The 14,063-nt window shown below is 45.8% G+C and overlaps 1 protein-coding gene across 1 annotated transcript in view; it reads left to right on the top strand.

The window, feature by feature from the left end:
* Positions 1-14,063, top strand: part of LOC124231546 (single-minded homolog 2) — a 48,139-nt gene that overhangs the window by 12,571 nt on the left and 21,505 nt on the right. Inside the window, exons 3-6 of the mRNA XM_046648338.1 lie at positions 602-691; positions 7,739-7,847; positions 10,946-11,031; positions 13,222-13,421. Coding sequence (XP_046504294.1) covers positions 602-691; positions 7,739-7,847; positions 10,946-11,031; positions 13,222-13,421 — 485 coding nt within the window. The remainder of the gene's footprint in view (positions 1-601; positions 692-7,738; positions 7,848-10,945; positions 11,032-13,221; positions 13,422-14,063) is intronic.

Genomic DNA, 14,063 nt, shown 5'->3' on the forward strand with positions numbered 1-14,063 from the left:
CTTGAATTTTGCAAAGGTTATTTGATCTCTTGCAAATTCTAAATAATTAATTCTGTAGTCATAGTCTCTTTAAATAACCAGGCATTTTCTTTTATTTTCTGGGGACTGGTAGTGTTCGGAATTTATTATTCAAATGGTACTTAGGGGTAACTAGCAAATTGTGGCAAATAAAGCTTATGTCCTAGTGGTACGAACGACAGCCAATTATGACATAAAATGGTCTATATAGCGGTAGATTTTCCCCTAAGAACCATAGAACTCCGGATTTGTGCTAAGTGCTAAAATAACCCCAAACAATAAAGCTACTACATTTAAACTGAGCATGGTAGGAATTCTCAAATGTTTTGCATGGTTTTTGTGATGTGGACGTAAGACTGGTTTTAAAGTGCTTTAAAAGCATTTGAGAACCTGGCCGGGAACGAAACCTTGAGTGTCGTAACCTACCATCCTTCCCATGGCCCTGGGCTCCATTTCTGCTCTTAATAAATACACCTTGATGATAATGTTTTATACTTTCCTCCATCCCAGTGACGGTACACCCATCAGACCTGACTCTAATGTGTAACTATCATCTCTTACCCTGACACGTTTTCTTTTACAGACTTTGGACGGATTCGTTTTTGTGGTAGCATCTGATGGCAAAATCATGTATATATCAGAAACAGCTTCTGTACATTTAGGCTTGTCCCAGGTAGGTATTGCCTAATTTTATGTACAACCAAAATATTAAATTAAGTGTTGGTGGATCTTGACAGTCTTACCCAACGTCTGCTTTTGTGTATGCACATAATCCAAAATTGCCAAATCATCTTTTTAGGCTGTCCCGTGGGGCTTCTCTTCTCTGTGTTATACTTCACTTTTTTAGTTTCTTTTTCCCTTGGGATTAATGACCAGGCTATCTTTGCAATGGCCAGCCTTGTTCTGAGATGCAGTCCCATCGCCTGGATTCTGCTTATACAGTAATGCTCTCTGCCACTAACAAGAGCTTCACAAAGGGAGATTTTTCAGTCCGCAGTTGATGGTCTGCATGTGGTATTGGGAGTTGCTGTGAAAGTAAGGGGCAAGCTGGTGCCGAACATGGATTTTATGCAGAATGTGCTTTGGGGAGAGAGAAAAGGGGGGTAGATTTATGACTGTTCACATGGAATTCAGGGTAATTTTTCCTGAGTTTTTCCAGTTCAGTGGTCGTTTCAGTAAAGCATTTTATATGCTTGTGATAGAAACTCATAAAACTCAGTTTACTACTGTTTTGCACAGCAAGGTCCTGGTTTCTTTAGAACATTTAAATATTACCGATTTTTCTGGAACCCCCTTCTAAAAAGGAGTTCATCCCTTAGAGGAAAGAGATGCACTCAGCTTTATCTGTCTCCATCAGGCTGAGGGTTTGGTGGAGAATTTAGCTGCTCTCTGGGCCCATTCGGATGGGGGGAGGGGTGGTCTAACTGTTGCCATTCACATTTCTGATTTAACAAGCGTGGATCCTAGTTCTAAAAGTCACATTTTTTATATACATAGGGACTAAATGTTTCTTTACATTGTGAATTATCAGAGTGCCTTTTTTCATCACAGCTGAAGACACACTAGAATTAATTAGATACAGGAAATGGGCTCCCAGGAGGCACGTGAAGAATCCATGTTACACTAGCCTCCTCCAGTAAAGCCAAAATAAAACAAGCCAATTAATGTGGCGCGGGTTTTCTCATTGAAAAACAAAATTACCGCTTTGGAAACCTGCATCTGACGTATTCCTTTTCTTTTTCTGCCAATACGTTTTTTAAAGTTGCCACTTGTTTACCACCTTCTCTTCCAATGTGTGTCCTTATTCATGTCCCAGTGGGTTTCTGTGCCTATGTGTTTCTTATGCAAAGTCCTTTAAAGTGAATCTCATATTAAAATTGTTTGGTGCTTTCTTTTTTCTTCCTTTTCTGTTTTTTTATGAAACCAGGTCTCCGAGATAAGAGTTACTAAAGTTTGGCTCTTACACCTACTTGATTCATGAGTATACTGGCAGAACGGGAACATGACATTTACTGTTTTTATATTTTCCAAAGTTACTATTCTCTGAATTTCCACCTTGGCCTATTTAGAATTATTTAAGACCCTTTAGTTGTACCCAGCCTGGTTTCTACTCCTGACTTGATCTGTGGCTGAGTGACTTTGATCGGATTACTTAAGTTTTTCTATCCTAATTTATAAAGACTTGATTACTTTTATAATAATGTCACAAACATTTATGACAAATGACATATTTGTCATTTGAAATGTTTTCTCATTATGACTGGTCAAATGTATTTTAAAATAGGTAAAGTCGCTGTTATCATATATTAAATTTACATTTGAGCTCCCTAGCAGTCAAAGCAAAAAGGGAAATGCATTCAGTTATATGGTTTTCATTGTCTGATAGGGAATGGTACTTAACTTCTCTGAACCATTACTAAAATAATAATGTCTGCTCTACCCCTCTTTTAGGAACATGGTAAGAAACATATCAAAGTGCCCATTTTATGTGATTTATAAGCTATAGGGAGCTACACAACATCAGGCATCACCGCAGTTTCATTAGCATTGAACTTCAAATAGTGTTGGTTGGTGGGCACATATGAGGGCTATGTGGACATTTGGAATGTCCTGTCACCTCATAAGGGCCTGCGCACATACCAGACCATTCCAGTTCATTCAGCCAAGCTGCTTGAGCTAGCATCCTACATCTCTCAGTCATTTTTCTCTCTTTATGTGGGATATAAGAATGTTTATGAACATGATAATCAAAAGCGACCAAAATATTGGATGGGTGACAGATACGCCTCCTGTTCACCATTAACTCCACAGAAGGAAACCTAAACAGAAGCACAATGAAAATTGCATCTCCTTTTGGTCATAATGCAGAAATAAAACTTTGTATCCTAATTGTGAAAGGGGAGGGAGTGATACACTACCATTTTTCAAGGAAGTTGTAGAGATGCCTTCTATCTATATGTTGCCGGGAGAAGTGTCAATTTACAAAAAGATAAGTCAAACTGGTGGTCTGTGTAGAGCGAGGGATTTTTTCCTGATCTCTTGGCGGGACTGCGCTGGCCTCAGTCTCCAGCTACAAAAACACTCTAATGCAGACGCGAGCCCTCGTTCGTGCCTGGGGAGTCTTCCGTGGGGAACTGTTTAAATAAGCAGCGACAGTCTTTCCCCTCAGATCTGCCTCCTGTTCACCATTAACTCTGCAGAAGGCAATCTAGGCAGAATCACAATGTGTATTTTTTTCTGTCTTCTTTACTTAAATAGTAAAATGAAGTATTGAATAGGATGTCAAATACTCAACTTCTCTTTTCTTAAAAAAAAGATTTTTGCACCTTTTAGATTATTTTTATTGGTAGTAAAAAGTTAAGCAAATATATCAAACACGAAAACTTATTAAATCTTATTAAGCTTATTAAAATAAGCTTAAATTTTTTTTAAATCACCAGAGATAAAAGCGTTAACAAAATTTTACCCAGTAGTCAGAATAACCCTTTAAACAGATTTTCTGATGAATAAAGATAGTAGAAATAGCTTATATTTACAAAGCACCCTTCATGTTCGAAGAACCTTCAATTACTCTCAATGACATTATCTCATTAAGTAACAGCAATCTTTTACATTAATTCAGGGTTAAACTCTATGTTAGCAGCTCCTAGGGAACATAAGCTCTTAGGTTTGCCATAATTGTGTGATAATTCACAGCAAAGTGGTGTTTTTTTAAAAAAAAAATCTGCAACGTCTAAACAACTATCTGAATTATCTGAGAGTATAAAAATGATTCTTTGTGCGTTATGAGGTCATCTCAATTCAAGGACTTTTACTGAACTTTTTTTAAATGAGTGTCGGATTAAGAAATCTACTTCATATGGCAGATTTTATTAGTTTATTTTTGCTTTTAAATTAGTAAACACAGAGATCCTTGCTGTACCAAAGAGTGAGAGAGACAACCCCAAAATGCAAGCTGTCTGCTCAGCCCACGGGCTGAGTGTCGGGAACTAGGGCCCAGCTTCTGGCTTGAAAATTCTATTCGGTGTACGTGCACAGAAATAATACATAATAATTCATAGAGTCGAATTCATATCTATGTGGAAGAGCCAGACTGGGGAAGCGTGCTTCATCCATGTAAGTTATTAAATGACTTCGTTCCAGGGTTTTTTGGTTAATATAATTGACTGACATAGTCAAAGAAGGAAGAGCCCTGGGTATTTGCTCGGTATTTCTGCGAACATTTTTAAGGATCCTTGTGGTTTAAATTTCCTTACCAAAGTTGCATACATTATATAGCATCTAAGTAACTAGTATACATTTTCAAATAGATATAGATATGTATGAAATAGCTGTTTATGAGACACATGAAGGAAAATGTAATATTTGAGATTGCGGCTAGAAGCTCGGCCGTAAAAATAGCCATGGCGTTGTTCGGGGCCATAAGACCTAATCCTTTCACTTTTGAAATAAAGAGAAAGGACAGCGTTTTATGTTTGTTGACATAACTTGAACCCTGAAACCCAAACCATTTTATTTTTAAATGTTTAATTTACCATAGTCAGGAAAACACCCAGAGCAGAGTGACGTGTGTTTTCTGCGTTCTGGGTCGCTTTCCCCCTTATGGCGACCCAGAATGTATCCATTTAGTTCTGTATTTATCACATGTAGCTTTCTTGGCAGGAAGAAAAGCTATTCAGCGAAACATAAAAAAGCTCTTAGTAGGCAAGCAATTCATTTTGTAGTTAGCGGGGTTTTACAAATACTAAAATATCCCACGGAGGGTCTGTTTTAATAAGGTTGATGTATGAGATCTGGGGAGTTATATAACAACAACCATAATTTTTTTTTTTTTTTTGGTGAGGTAGCCACATTTCTTTCAACATTCAAAAGCACGAGTAGATATGTAAATACAGGAAACGCCATGTCAACCATAATTTTGAGTCAAGGTCAGCGCTGTTTTATCATTCCAAAATTTGTTCTTTAAAAACATTTCCGCTATTTGAAGACTGTTAGACTTCCTAGACAGCCTTAGAGTTTTATAGTTGACCCAAGTATTCAGAAAATCAAGACTTTTCATTCATGAACCTTCACCTTTCTCATTCTCCAAACACACGTGATAAGAACGGGATCTTGGAAAACACATGAAGCTACTTGGGGATTAAAACAAGAATAGAATCTCTGTAAGCACAAAAGGGAATCTTTCTGCAAGTATATGAAGATGCTTTATAAAAGACAATTGCTTTTTTCTAAATAAGAACTTGGAGGTAATCAGAATTATCATTTTTCCCTAAAAAAGTGGGTAAAGGAGAAATGATAGGCCAACACACACAAACAATTTTGCTATTTTTTCATTTTAAAAATAAGTGTTGAAATTGTGAATCAATAAAAAAATATGCTCCATTATTTATTAGCCTCTGTCACTCTCTACCTGACAGAGCTTCTCAAGGAATTTCTATCGTTCTCCTTGGGAAAAAGGAGATTGTCCTGTCCCAAATGGCTGACTTAAATGTTGCTGGTTTATTTAAACTTTTTTTTTTTTTTTTTTGGTGAGGAAGATTGTCCTTGAGCTGACATCTGTTGCCAATCTTCTTCTTTTTGCTTGAGGAAGACTGTTGCTGAGCTAACGTCTGTGCCAATCTTCCTCTGTTTTGTATGTGGGATGCTGCCGCAGCATGGCTCAATGAGCAATGTGTATGTCGGTGCCCAGGATCCAAACCCATGAACCCCAGGCCGCCAAGCAGAACGTGCCAACTCAACCACTTCGCCACCTGGCTGGTCCCTATTTAAACGTTTTAAGGATTAACAGGAATGACTTGAGGGAAGAATGTCTAGTTTTTATTCCTTATTTTTTAATGAAATCTTGTAATAACTTTATTCATAGGCAAATATCCATCTGGGTCATTAGGAAAGTGCCAGGTTTGGGAGGTGAGCGTTCAGTAGGGAGGTTGGAGGGTTTCTGGACCAGGATTCCCTCCATTGCTCTGTTTGCATAAGATTGGAAAGAAACGTTCCGTGAATAATGGGGAAAATAGAACTGTGAAAGGCGTTTTAGGGACAAGATTGCTTTGCAGGCCAGAAATATAATTTGGATAAATTCTGAATAAAGAGACAACTCGCACATCTTAACGAATTGGAAGAAGTGGCTGCGAGGAGTGGGATAAATCACTTCATCTTTCGATGGCCCCTTGGTCCCAAGTAAAGAGCTGATGGCCTTGTTGCTCATTTGGCACGGTGGCTCCTGGGAGAATGTCATTAAACCGCCTGGCTGGGGTTGTCCTGCTGCGTGAGGTGGCACGGTCCTGGCTGCCCCTTGACAGAAGATCATGTGTCTCTGTTCTGAGTGAGAGCAACGGGCTTCCCGAAGAAGCAGGTGGTGTGACACACTTAAAAATACCGAGGGGGTGGTTGGGGACAAAGCTCTTGCAAGCCTGTCTTTGCGCCCTTAGCTCCTCTCCCCTTGGGGCAGGGCTGAGGAAGAGTTCTGCAGACCCACCCAAGGGTCTTTGCCATCCAGGGACAATTTCTCACGCACCTTGAGTTTCTTCCCACACGGGGCTGTGGGGCTCCTACTGGCTGTGACAGAAGTACCATCACTGCCCTGGGGCCCCCTGATCAGTCCTGGGTGTGCTGACTCACTGTCTTCGTCTGCACTATTGTACCTCTGAAATAGGATCCACCCATCTCTGTTCAGAAGGCTGCTCTGATGGTGGTAGTTTCTGGAACATTCTATGCCACTGCCCATCTTGAGATGGGTGAGGAGGCTCAGGTCTTGAGAACCCCTGTCATCTCCTATCATGGCATTTGTGTTTGGGAGAACAGTAGGAAAGGTCTCCAGGTTAGGCACTGAGTCACCAGGGACCTCTGTGTGAAGGTCATACTATGGTATTTCTCTAGAGCCCCCACCCCTGCAAAGCAGGGTCCTGTCCAACACAGACGTGACCTCTAGCCCTGCCATGGTGTCCTCCCTGGGGTGTGTCTGGAAGTAGGTGGTGTCTGAGTGTCAGTGTAGCAGCCTCAGGAAGTAACCCCATGTCACGTGGCTATCTGGAGTGGGCCCAAACCTTCCAGCAGGTCACGCAGCCACCCAGCCACACCTGTGGGCAGGAACCAGGGGTTAACACAGTCATCCAGGCCTAGGAAGGCCAGAGACACGTTCCTGGCAACGTGAAAGAGGCTGGGCAGGGCCTGAGGGGCACAGCTCAGAGCCGACGGAGAAAGGGCCTTTGTCGGGGTTCGAGTCCTTCTCAAGCTCAGCGGAGCCCCCGGGGGGTCCCGCCCCTCTGCCTCTGAGTAGACAAGGCTCTTGCAGGGAGAACACTCTGGCCGTGGCCCTGGTCTCCTGGCTGGTCAGCCCCCTCAGGCAGCACTCAAGCACAGGCGAAGGGCAAAGGTCTGTTTTAAGCTGTTTGCCATATGAAGGATGCCGCCCAGGTCGTTAGGGTCACCCGCCTCCCTGGCACACCTTTTTCATCCTTCACTTTCCGGTTCCTCCTGCTCAGGACTCTTGGCTTTCAGCTGAAGCCTCTGCTCTCTGGCCTGGTTGGAAAGTGTGGGAGACAATTCAGGGTGCTGCTTGCAAAAAGACTAATGTTTCTGCCTGGGGAGAAGGTGTGGGTGTCAGCGGAGGTCAAAGTGCGGTCCCCGGCGGGTGCAGACCTGTGATACACACACCCTACACCTCCTTCCCCCCAGGCGGTCCTAGAGAAGATTCCTTATCCTTCCCTTCCCTCTGCGGCAGGTGGAGCTCACGGGCAACAGCATTTATGAGTACATCCATCCTTCCGACCACGACGAGATGACGGCTGTCCTCGCGGCCCATCAGCCTCTTCACCATCACCTGCTCCAAGGTATTTCCTCCAGACGAAAAGAAACCAGGAGGAATACAAGATGATGCTGTTCAATGGGACCCCAGGGCTTTGCTTCCCATGCTGCCAAGGGGAGGTGCTACTGGGCTGCCCCGTCAGGCTTCTCCAGCAAACATGCAGCAGCCACCAAGAGGGACTTGCTTTTATGCCTCTGTCCTTTCCAGCAACATTGTTGATCCCCGTTCATGTTCCAGAGTCTGAGAGGTGCTGGAACCCAGAGAGGTGCTGGGTAGGAGATAAAGTCAAGGCTTCTCCCCTAATGTCCTCTGGCTTTAGAATTCTAGCGACACTGATCTACACCTGGGCTTCTTAACCAACGAGTCGGAGGACAGAACTCAGGGGTGCATGAAATTGCATGGGGAAACTTACTTCTTTATTCTCTCTAGTTGAAATTTAGCATTTCCTTGGCTTTTAGATTGCAGACAATAAGCCATCTTACTATCGCTAGTACCTGTGGCTTGGCCAACAACAAAAATCACAGACTTTTTTTTTTTTTTTTACCACATTACGGTTGTTGCAAGTATTTAAACATATGGTTCATGCTCATTGCTATTTGGAAATTTCAGGAGTTACAAGCCCCACTCCTGGATCTTGTGATTTAATATGTTACTAAAGCAGCACCTTTATAACCATATCACCACCTGTTTTAATATTTCGATAGCTATTTTCCAACAGAGTTGGTTCCATTTGTAATCTCATAGTTTTTATTTTATGCATTTAACAAGGCTCTTCCGAGTAGGGATCTGTAGGATTTGTGCCATGGCGCGAATCGGTTAAGAAGCCCTGGTCTAGACAGAGGCAGGTCCCTCTCACTGGCCTGGCTCCATCTGGGGACAAGGTCCTCTTCCTGACAGTCCCATCACTGTCCCTACTGTGGCGTTAGGGCAGGTGTGGTGTGATTGTCAGTGGAGGATGTGGAGCATATCATGACACAAATGACTCTTTAAATTGCAATTTCGATACACGCTAGGAAGACACAGAAGAACTTATTCCAGGAGCCCTGGCCGCCTTGTAACTCCCTCTGACAGTCCAATGAGACCAACCAGCATGTTGACCAACGGGTCTCTTGTCTGCTTTGAACTGTGGTATCCCAGCTTAGCCAAAATTGCCCAGAGGGACAAAATGCAAGAGAAGGAACTTCAAGAGTGATGAGAGTTGGGTAGCCAGCCAGCGAGAAAATTGAGTTCCGTTCTTCCTGCGTCCTCACGGGAAAAGTCACTCTGAGGGCGGGGGAGCGAATACAGAATAGCACGCTCAGTTTTAAAACCCCTTGCAGACACAGCTCTGCAGCCCCCATGTTCTAGCTCCAGGAATAGTCACTGTGAGTTTAATTGTTCCTTCCCAAGGAGAGAGACTGGCGTGTTGGTCTCTGAGATGACGTGGGCGTCTTAGTTATAGCTGAGGTCTGTGATTCTTAAGTCCTTGGAAGTGGTCTGGCTGTACGAAGGAGGATGAATAAGACGCTGAAGAAGTAACGTCTAACAAAATGAGGGCCAGGAGTAAACGCTGCACCTGGATCTGCTTCTTTCACAATGGGGTTGTTTAAACCTGGGCAAAGACAGCGGGAGTCTTGGAGAATTCCTCGGAACATTGTGTCATTATTGTTTTAAAAAATTGCAGTGTGTTAATTCCATGGGACTGTGTTTTCTCCCATGAGCTCTGGGTTTCATTTTATCCTTCCACGTCATAGCCTTAAAAAAAGTGTTTAGAAAATGACAGCAAGTGAATCTTGGGAATATCATGAGATGCTCCCCCCCCCAGTTTCCATGGGGTTCGATGGAGGCTGCGGTGTAGCGACAGTAGAAGAGGAGAAGTAGAAAGAGCTAGGAGGGTTGGGGTTGCCCACTGAGTAATGTCCACAGCCAACCGAGCGTGCAGGGTTTCAGGGTCCCAAGCCCCCGGTTTTTTCCCCAATCTCTCCTCTGCAGAGTTGGTTTCTGTGCCTGAACTGACCCATTGTTTTATGATAACTGTATGAGAAACGGGCTCTCCCCAAAACTGGATAATTACCGGGTGATGTTTTTTAGAGCTGAGCGTGGCTTATTTGAAAATGGTACAGATAGGTGGCCATGTTAACTGGAAGCCTTATGCCCCACAAACCCCAGCCTGCTGCAGAGGAATTGTGGGTAAACATGGCAGCCTCTCCAGCTGGGGGAAACAGGGGGCATCCTAAGCGAGTCCCTGGCTTCCACCGGGCAGTGCCCTTGGGGAGGGGCGGAATGCCTCACTTCCATTCCTAGTGGGAACCTTCCTTTAAAAATTAATTTATTAACCACCATCAAATGGCTGTTTGTTTAGAGTGGAGTGACCTCGCCCTCACCCAGGGGTGAGGACATTTCGCCATTCCTGCCTTGAAGAGCTGGCGTCCCCTCATTGAAGATGGTGTTTCCTTAGGGGACTCATTTGTGAGAAGAGAGAGTGGGGAGGGTAAGAGCCCCAGAGAGAGGAGGGGGTGGTCCGTCCAGGACTGTCAATGAGGGTGAAAGCTTTGATCTGGCCAAGAGAGTCAGTTGGGTCTGGCCACCATGCCGCATTGCTGGGCAGTCTCGGTGCCCACGGGCACAGGTGGCAGGAGGTGCCCTGGGGCTGGCTCCCTCTGCTGGGGAAAGGGACTGCCCTTGTGACTTTTACTCAGAATCTACTGCCCTGAGGGAAGTCAGATGCTTCTGGGCCTTCCTGGCAGGCTTGGGCACCTGCCCCAGGGCTGGCCAAGGCGATTCTCCTGGCACCAGGCCTCTCTGTGGCCGCCACGAGGGGACCAGCGCAGGAGGAGCCAGGCTGGGCCCACTGCACGTACAGTCCTCACCTTGGCCCCAGGTTGGCGTGTCCCAAGTTCTTGCTATGGCCGGGTTCCCAGCTGCTTTCCTCTGAAGCACACAGAAGCCAGGGCAGGAGCGGGCCAATCTCCCAGCCCCACCCAGGTCCTGGCCACAGGCGGAAGCCGGCTGCGTCAGGTCTGGGCACACTGGGACGAGCCCCCTGGCGGCCGGATCTGGTCCTCAGGGTTTATGGATATTGTTGGGCTAAGGACGGGAAACATCGTGGGGCAGTTTGCCAATCTAACCTCACTCTGCTTTCAGAGTATGAGATAGAGAGGTCATTCTTTCTTCGAATGAAGTGTGTCTTGGCAAAAAGAAACGCGGGCCTCACGTGCAGCGGATACAAGGTACGAGGAGCCTCGGGTGGGCGGGAGGGAGGGGGCGCAGTGGGTCTTCACTGTGTTTGGTATCTTGCTTCACACTCAGGAACGTCTGAGGACAGGACCTAAACATTTCACGCTGCCTAATGTAGCTGGTGTAGAACTTTCTATTAACGCTGCTCCCGGCTGCTCGCAAGGCAAGTGCGAGAGCTGGTGTTTTACAAGGCTGTGCCAGGCGGACAGGATTTCATCGTAGATCAGGAATAAATCTCCTCGGCACCTTCAGGTTCTACACCGGTCGGTCCCACTGGAGCAGCCGCCCCTAGGGTTTACTGAGAATCCGCATTCCAGGGCAGCATCCTGGGGTCAGCAGTGAGTAGTCGGAGCACAGAAATGTCGCTCTTGCCCTTGGAATGTCGGCCAAATCCAGTGATGATGATGGTGCATGTGACCATGCTGAGTGCATCTGCAGCCTCTCGGCTAATCTAATCAATAGTCACAGCAGCCCCCTGAGGGGAGGATCATGGCCTCCTTCTTAATCAGACACGAGCTGAGAAGAAGGCCCAGCGGAAGGGCGCCCAGGCCAATGGGGCGGTGCTGGGCCTCGGAGCCAGCCCTCGCTCCTCCTGGCCGCACTTCTCTGCCAGACGTGCCGCTTGCTCTGGCTAACTCCAGACTCTAGGAGTAGGTCACCCAAGGAGCCGCGGGGCAATGCTGCGCTCAGCCTGGGAGTCAGCCTCTGCAGATGCAAGGGCAGGTTGGGGGCAGTCCGCGCTGAGCACCCCCTTCTCTGGAGTTCCTCGCCCTCCTCCCAGGAGTCTGCAATTGCTGTTCCTCCTGCCTCAGAGGAAAGAGGGCATAAGCTCATCACTGTGGAGCTGGAGGCGGATGGGAGCCCTTTTGCAGGAGTATTTGCATGTTAGAAAGGGAGGGAGGGGCGTGTGAAGAGAGAGAGGACAGTTTTGTGCCTTTGTCCTCTCTTTCTGGAATGCCCCTCCACATCTCTGTCCCATCTCAGAGTCCACCTTCCTTCAGCCCCTCCCCACCTCCTTCCCATCCCAGGGGTGCCTTCCCTCAGTCTCTCCTCAGTCCCCTCCTTTGAGCCCCACTCTGAGCTCTTCCTCTTGATCTTTACTTCACTCTGTTTCACAGTTTGGGGGCTACCTTTCCTGTTTGCTGTCCGAGACTCAGAGCCTCTTAGGGACAGGGCTGGGGAAGCCAGCATCGTCGTGCACACAGTACACATTCTTCAGGCGACTTGGGCCTTCAGTTATTGACTACGTGTCTAATCTTAAGCAGAACACATCAGCTATCTTGTCCTCGGTTTCCTCATCAGTAAAATGGGACAATAGACTAGAAGGATTTTAAGATTGGTCCCAGCTCTAAAGACTGTGAAAACCTTCAGAAATCCTGGAAGAAAGTTTTTGAAAAGAGGATTTAAGATTTTGGCTGTTCATTACAGCTGTTATAAAAGACCATGATCCTTTGAAGAGTTTACTGACTATAACTTGTATAAATGTTTCAGATATTGAGGCTTAGGCTGTACAACGCTTTCTCTTTGACATTTGGAACGCTATCCACGCTCTGCTCTGTGGCTGTTGGCTAGGACAATTAGAAGTGTTTCTATGGAGCAACTCTGGCTTATTGCTTATTACGAGGGCATAAAATCTTGAACTGTAAATAAACTAAAATTAAAATACATTAAAGATGAAGACTTTTATTTGATTCAATTGACAGAATTCTTAATTTTACTAGCGTGATATAGCTTGTCAAGTGATATAAAGGTCAAGTTAACAGATGTCAAATTTAATCTCGTTGGAAGATAATACGCATTATAGTCACTGAAGTGAGTGTTAGGGAACAACGGTGAGCTCCCCAAAATGCCTTTGCTGTGCCAACTAATCACAGCTTGGCCATGAGTTAAATAAGTATCAATCCGTTCTATATTAGAGAGCCGTAACTTGTGGAGTTACTGGAGTATAGTCAGTTGGGTATGACAACCTTCATATTTTATTATGATATTGTTTTCTAAGAAAGAAACACAGCTTCGTTTCTTCGGAGCAGTGAATAAGGCGTTTGGGCACACAGCTCGGCGGGGCCTGGGCTGGGGGATATTCCAGCGCGTTCAAGCCAACCAGCAGGCGCAGAGCCGGGAGGAGCGCGTGGCAGCCTGACCCCTACATTGCTGGCAGCTGACCCTGCCCTCTGCTTTCCCAGGTCATCCACTGCAGCGGGTACTTGAAGATCAGGCAGTATATGCTGGACATGTCCCTGTACGACTCATGCTACCAGATCGTGGGGCTGGTGGCCGTGGGCCAGTCGCTGCCGCCCAGCGCCATCACAGAGATCAAGCTGCACAGTAACATGTTCATGTTCAGGGCCAGCCTCGACCTGAAGCTGATATTCCTGGATTCCAGGTGAGTTTGGCACCCACGGCTGCTGTGGAGTTCCGGAAGATACCCACGGTGGAAACTGGCCTCTGAAACGACACGATTAAGGCAAAATGTAACAAGGAACGAGTTGTCCTAAGGATGTGAATTAGAAAGGGATTTAGTGAAACCAAGTCATGAAGTGAAAGAATTAATATCAGCCTTAGTGCCTAGGGAGTAGGCAGCTTCTTCAGCTTACAAGTGTTTGTTTATTTATTTGTATTTTCATCATCTCACTGGAGGGTGAGCTGGAAATGTGTTGGGAGCACAGGTTAGTTTTTTCCTCTTGTGAAAGCCCACAATGTCAGGATTCTGCCTCGTATCTCCATCAAGCTGGTGGGACTTTAAAACACACAGAAGGTTTCCACACTGAGGAGTGTCTGTGGTGGGGAGAAGTTTGAGCTGTGACAGCCACCGCAGGGCTGAGGCTGGAGCAGAGAGGTGGACTTTCCTGGGGGAAGCTGTGACCACAGGCTCAGCAGGTACCCTGTCTCGGTCTGGGCTGGGAGGGCGAGGCAGCAGTGTCCCCAGAACTACCTCTCCCAGCCGTCCTTTCCTCTCCTACTTGGGAATTCACGCCAACGTGAGAATCTCCAGAGAGAGAGAAGGGAGACGGAATAAGGCAGAACC

The sequence above is a fragment of the Equus quagga genome, chromosome 21 (genome assembly GCF_021613505.1).
Source record: "Equus quagga isolate Etosha38 chromosome 21, UCLA_HA_Equagga_1.0, whole genome shotgun sequence".
NCBI lineage: Eukaryota > Metazoa > Chordata > Mammalia > Perissodactyla > Equidae > Equus > Equus quagga.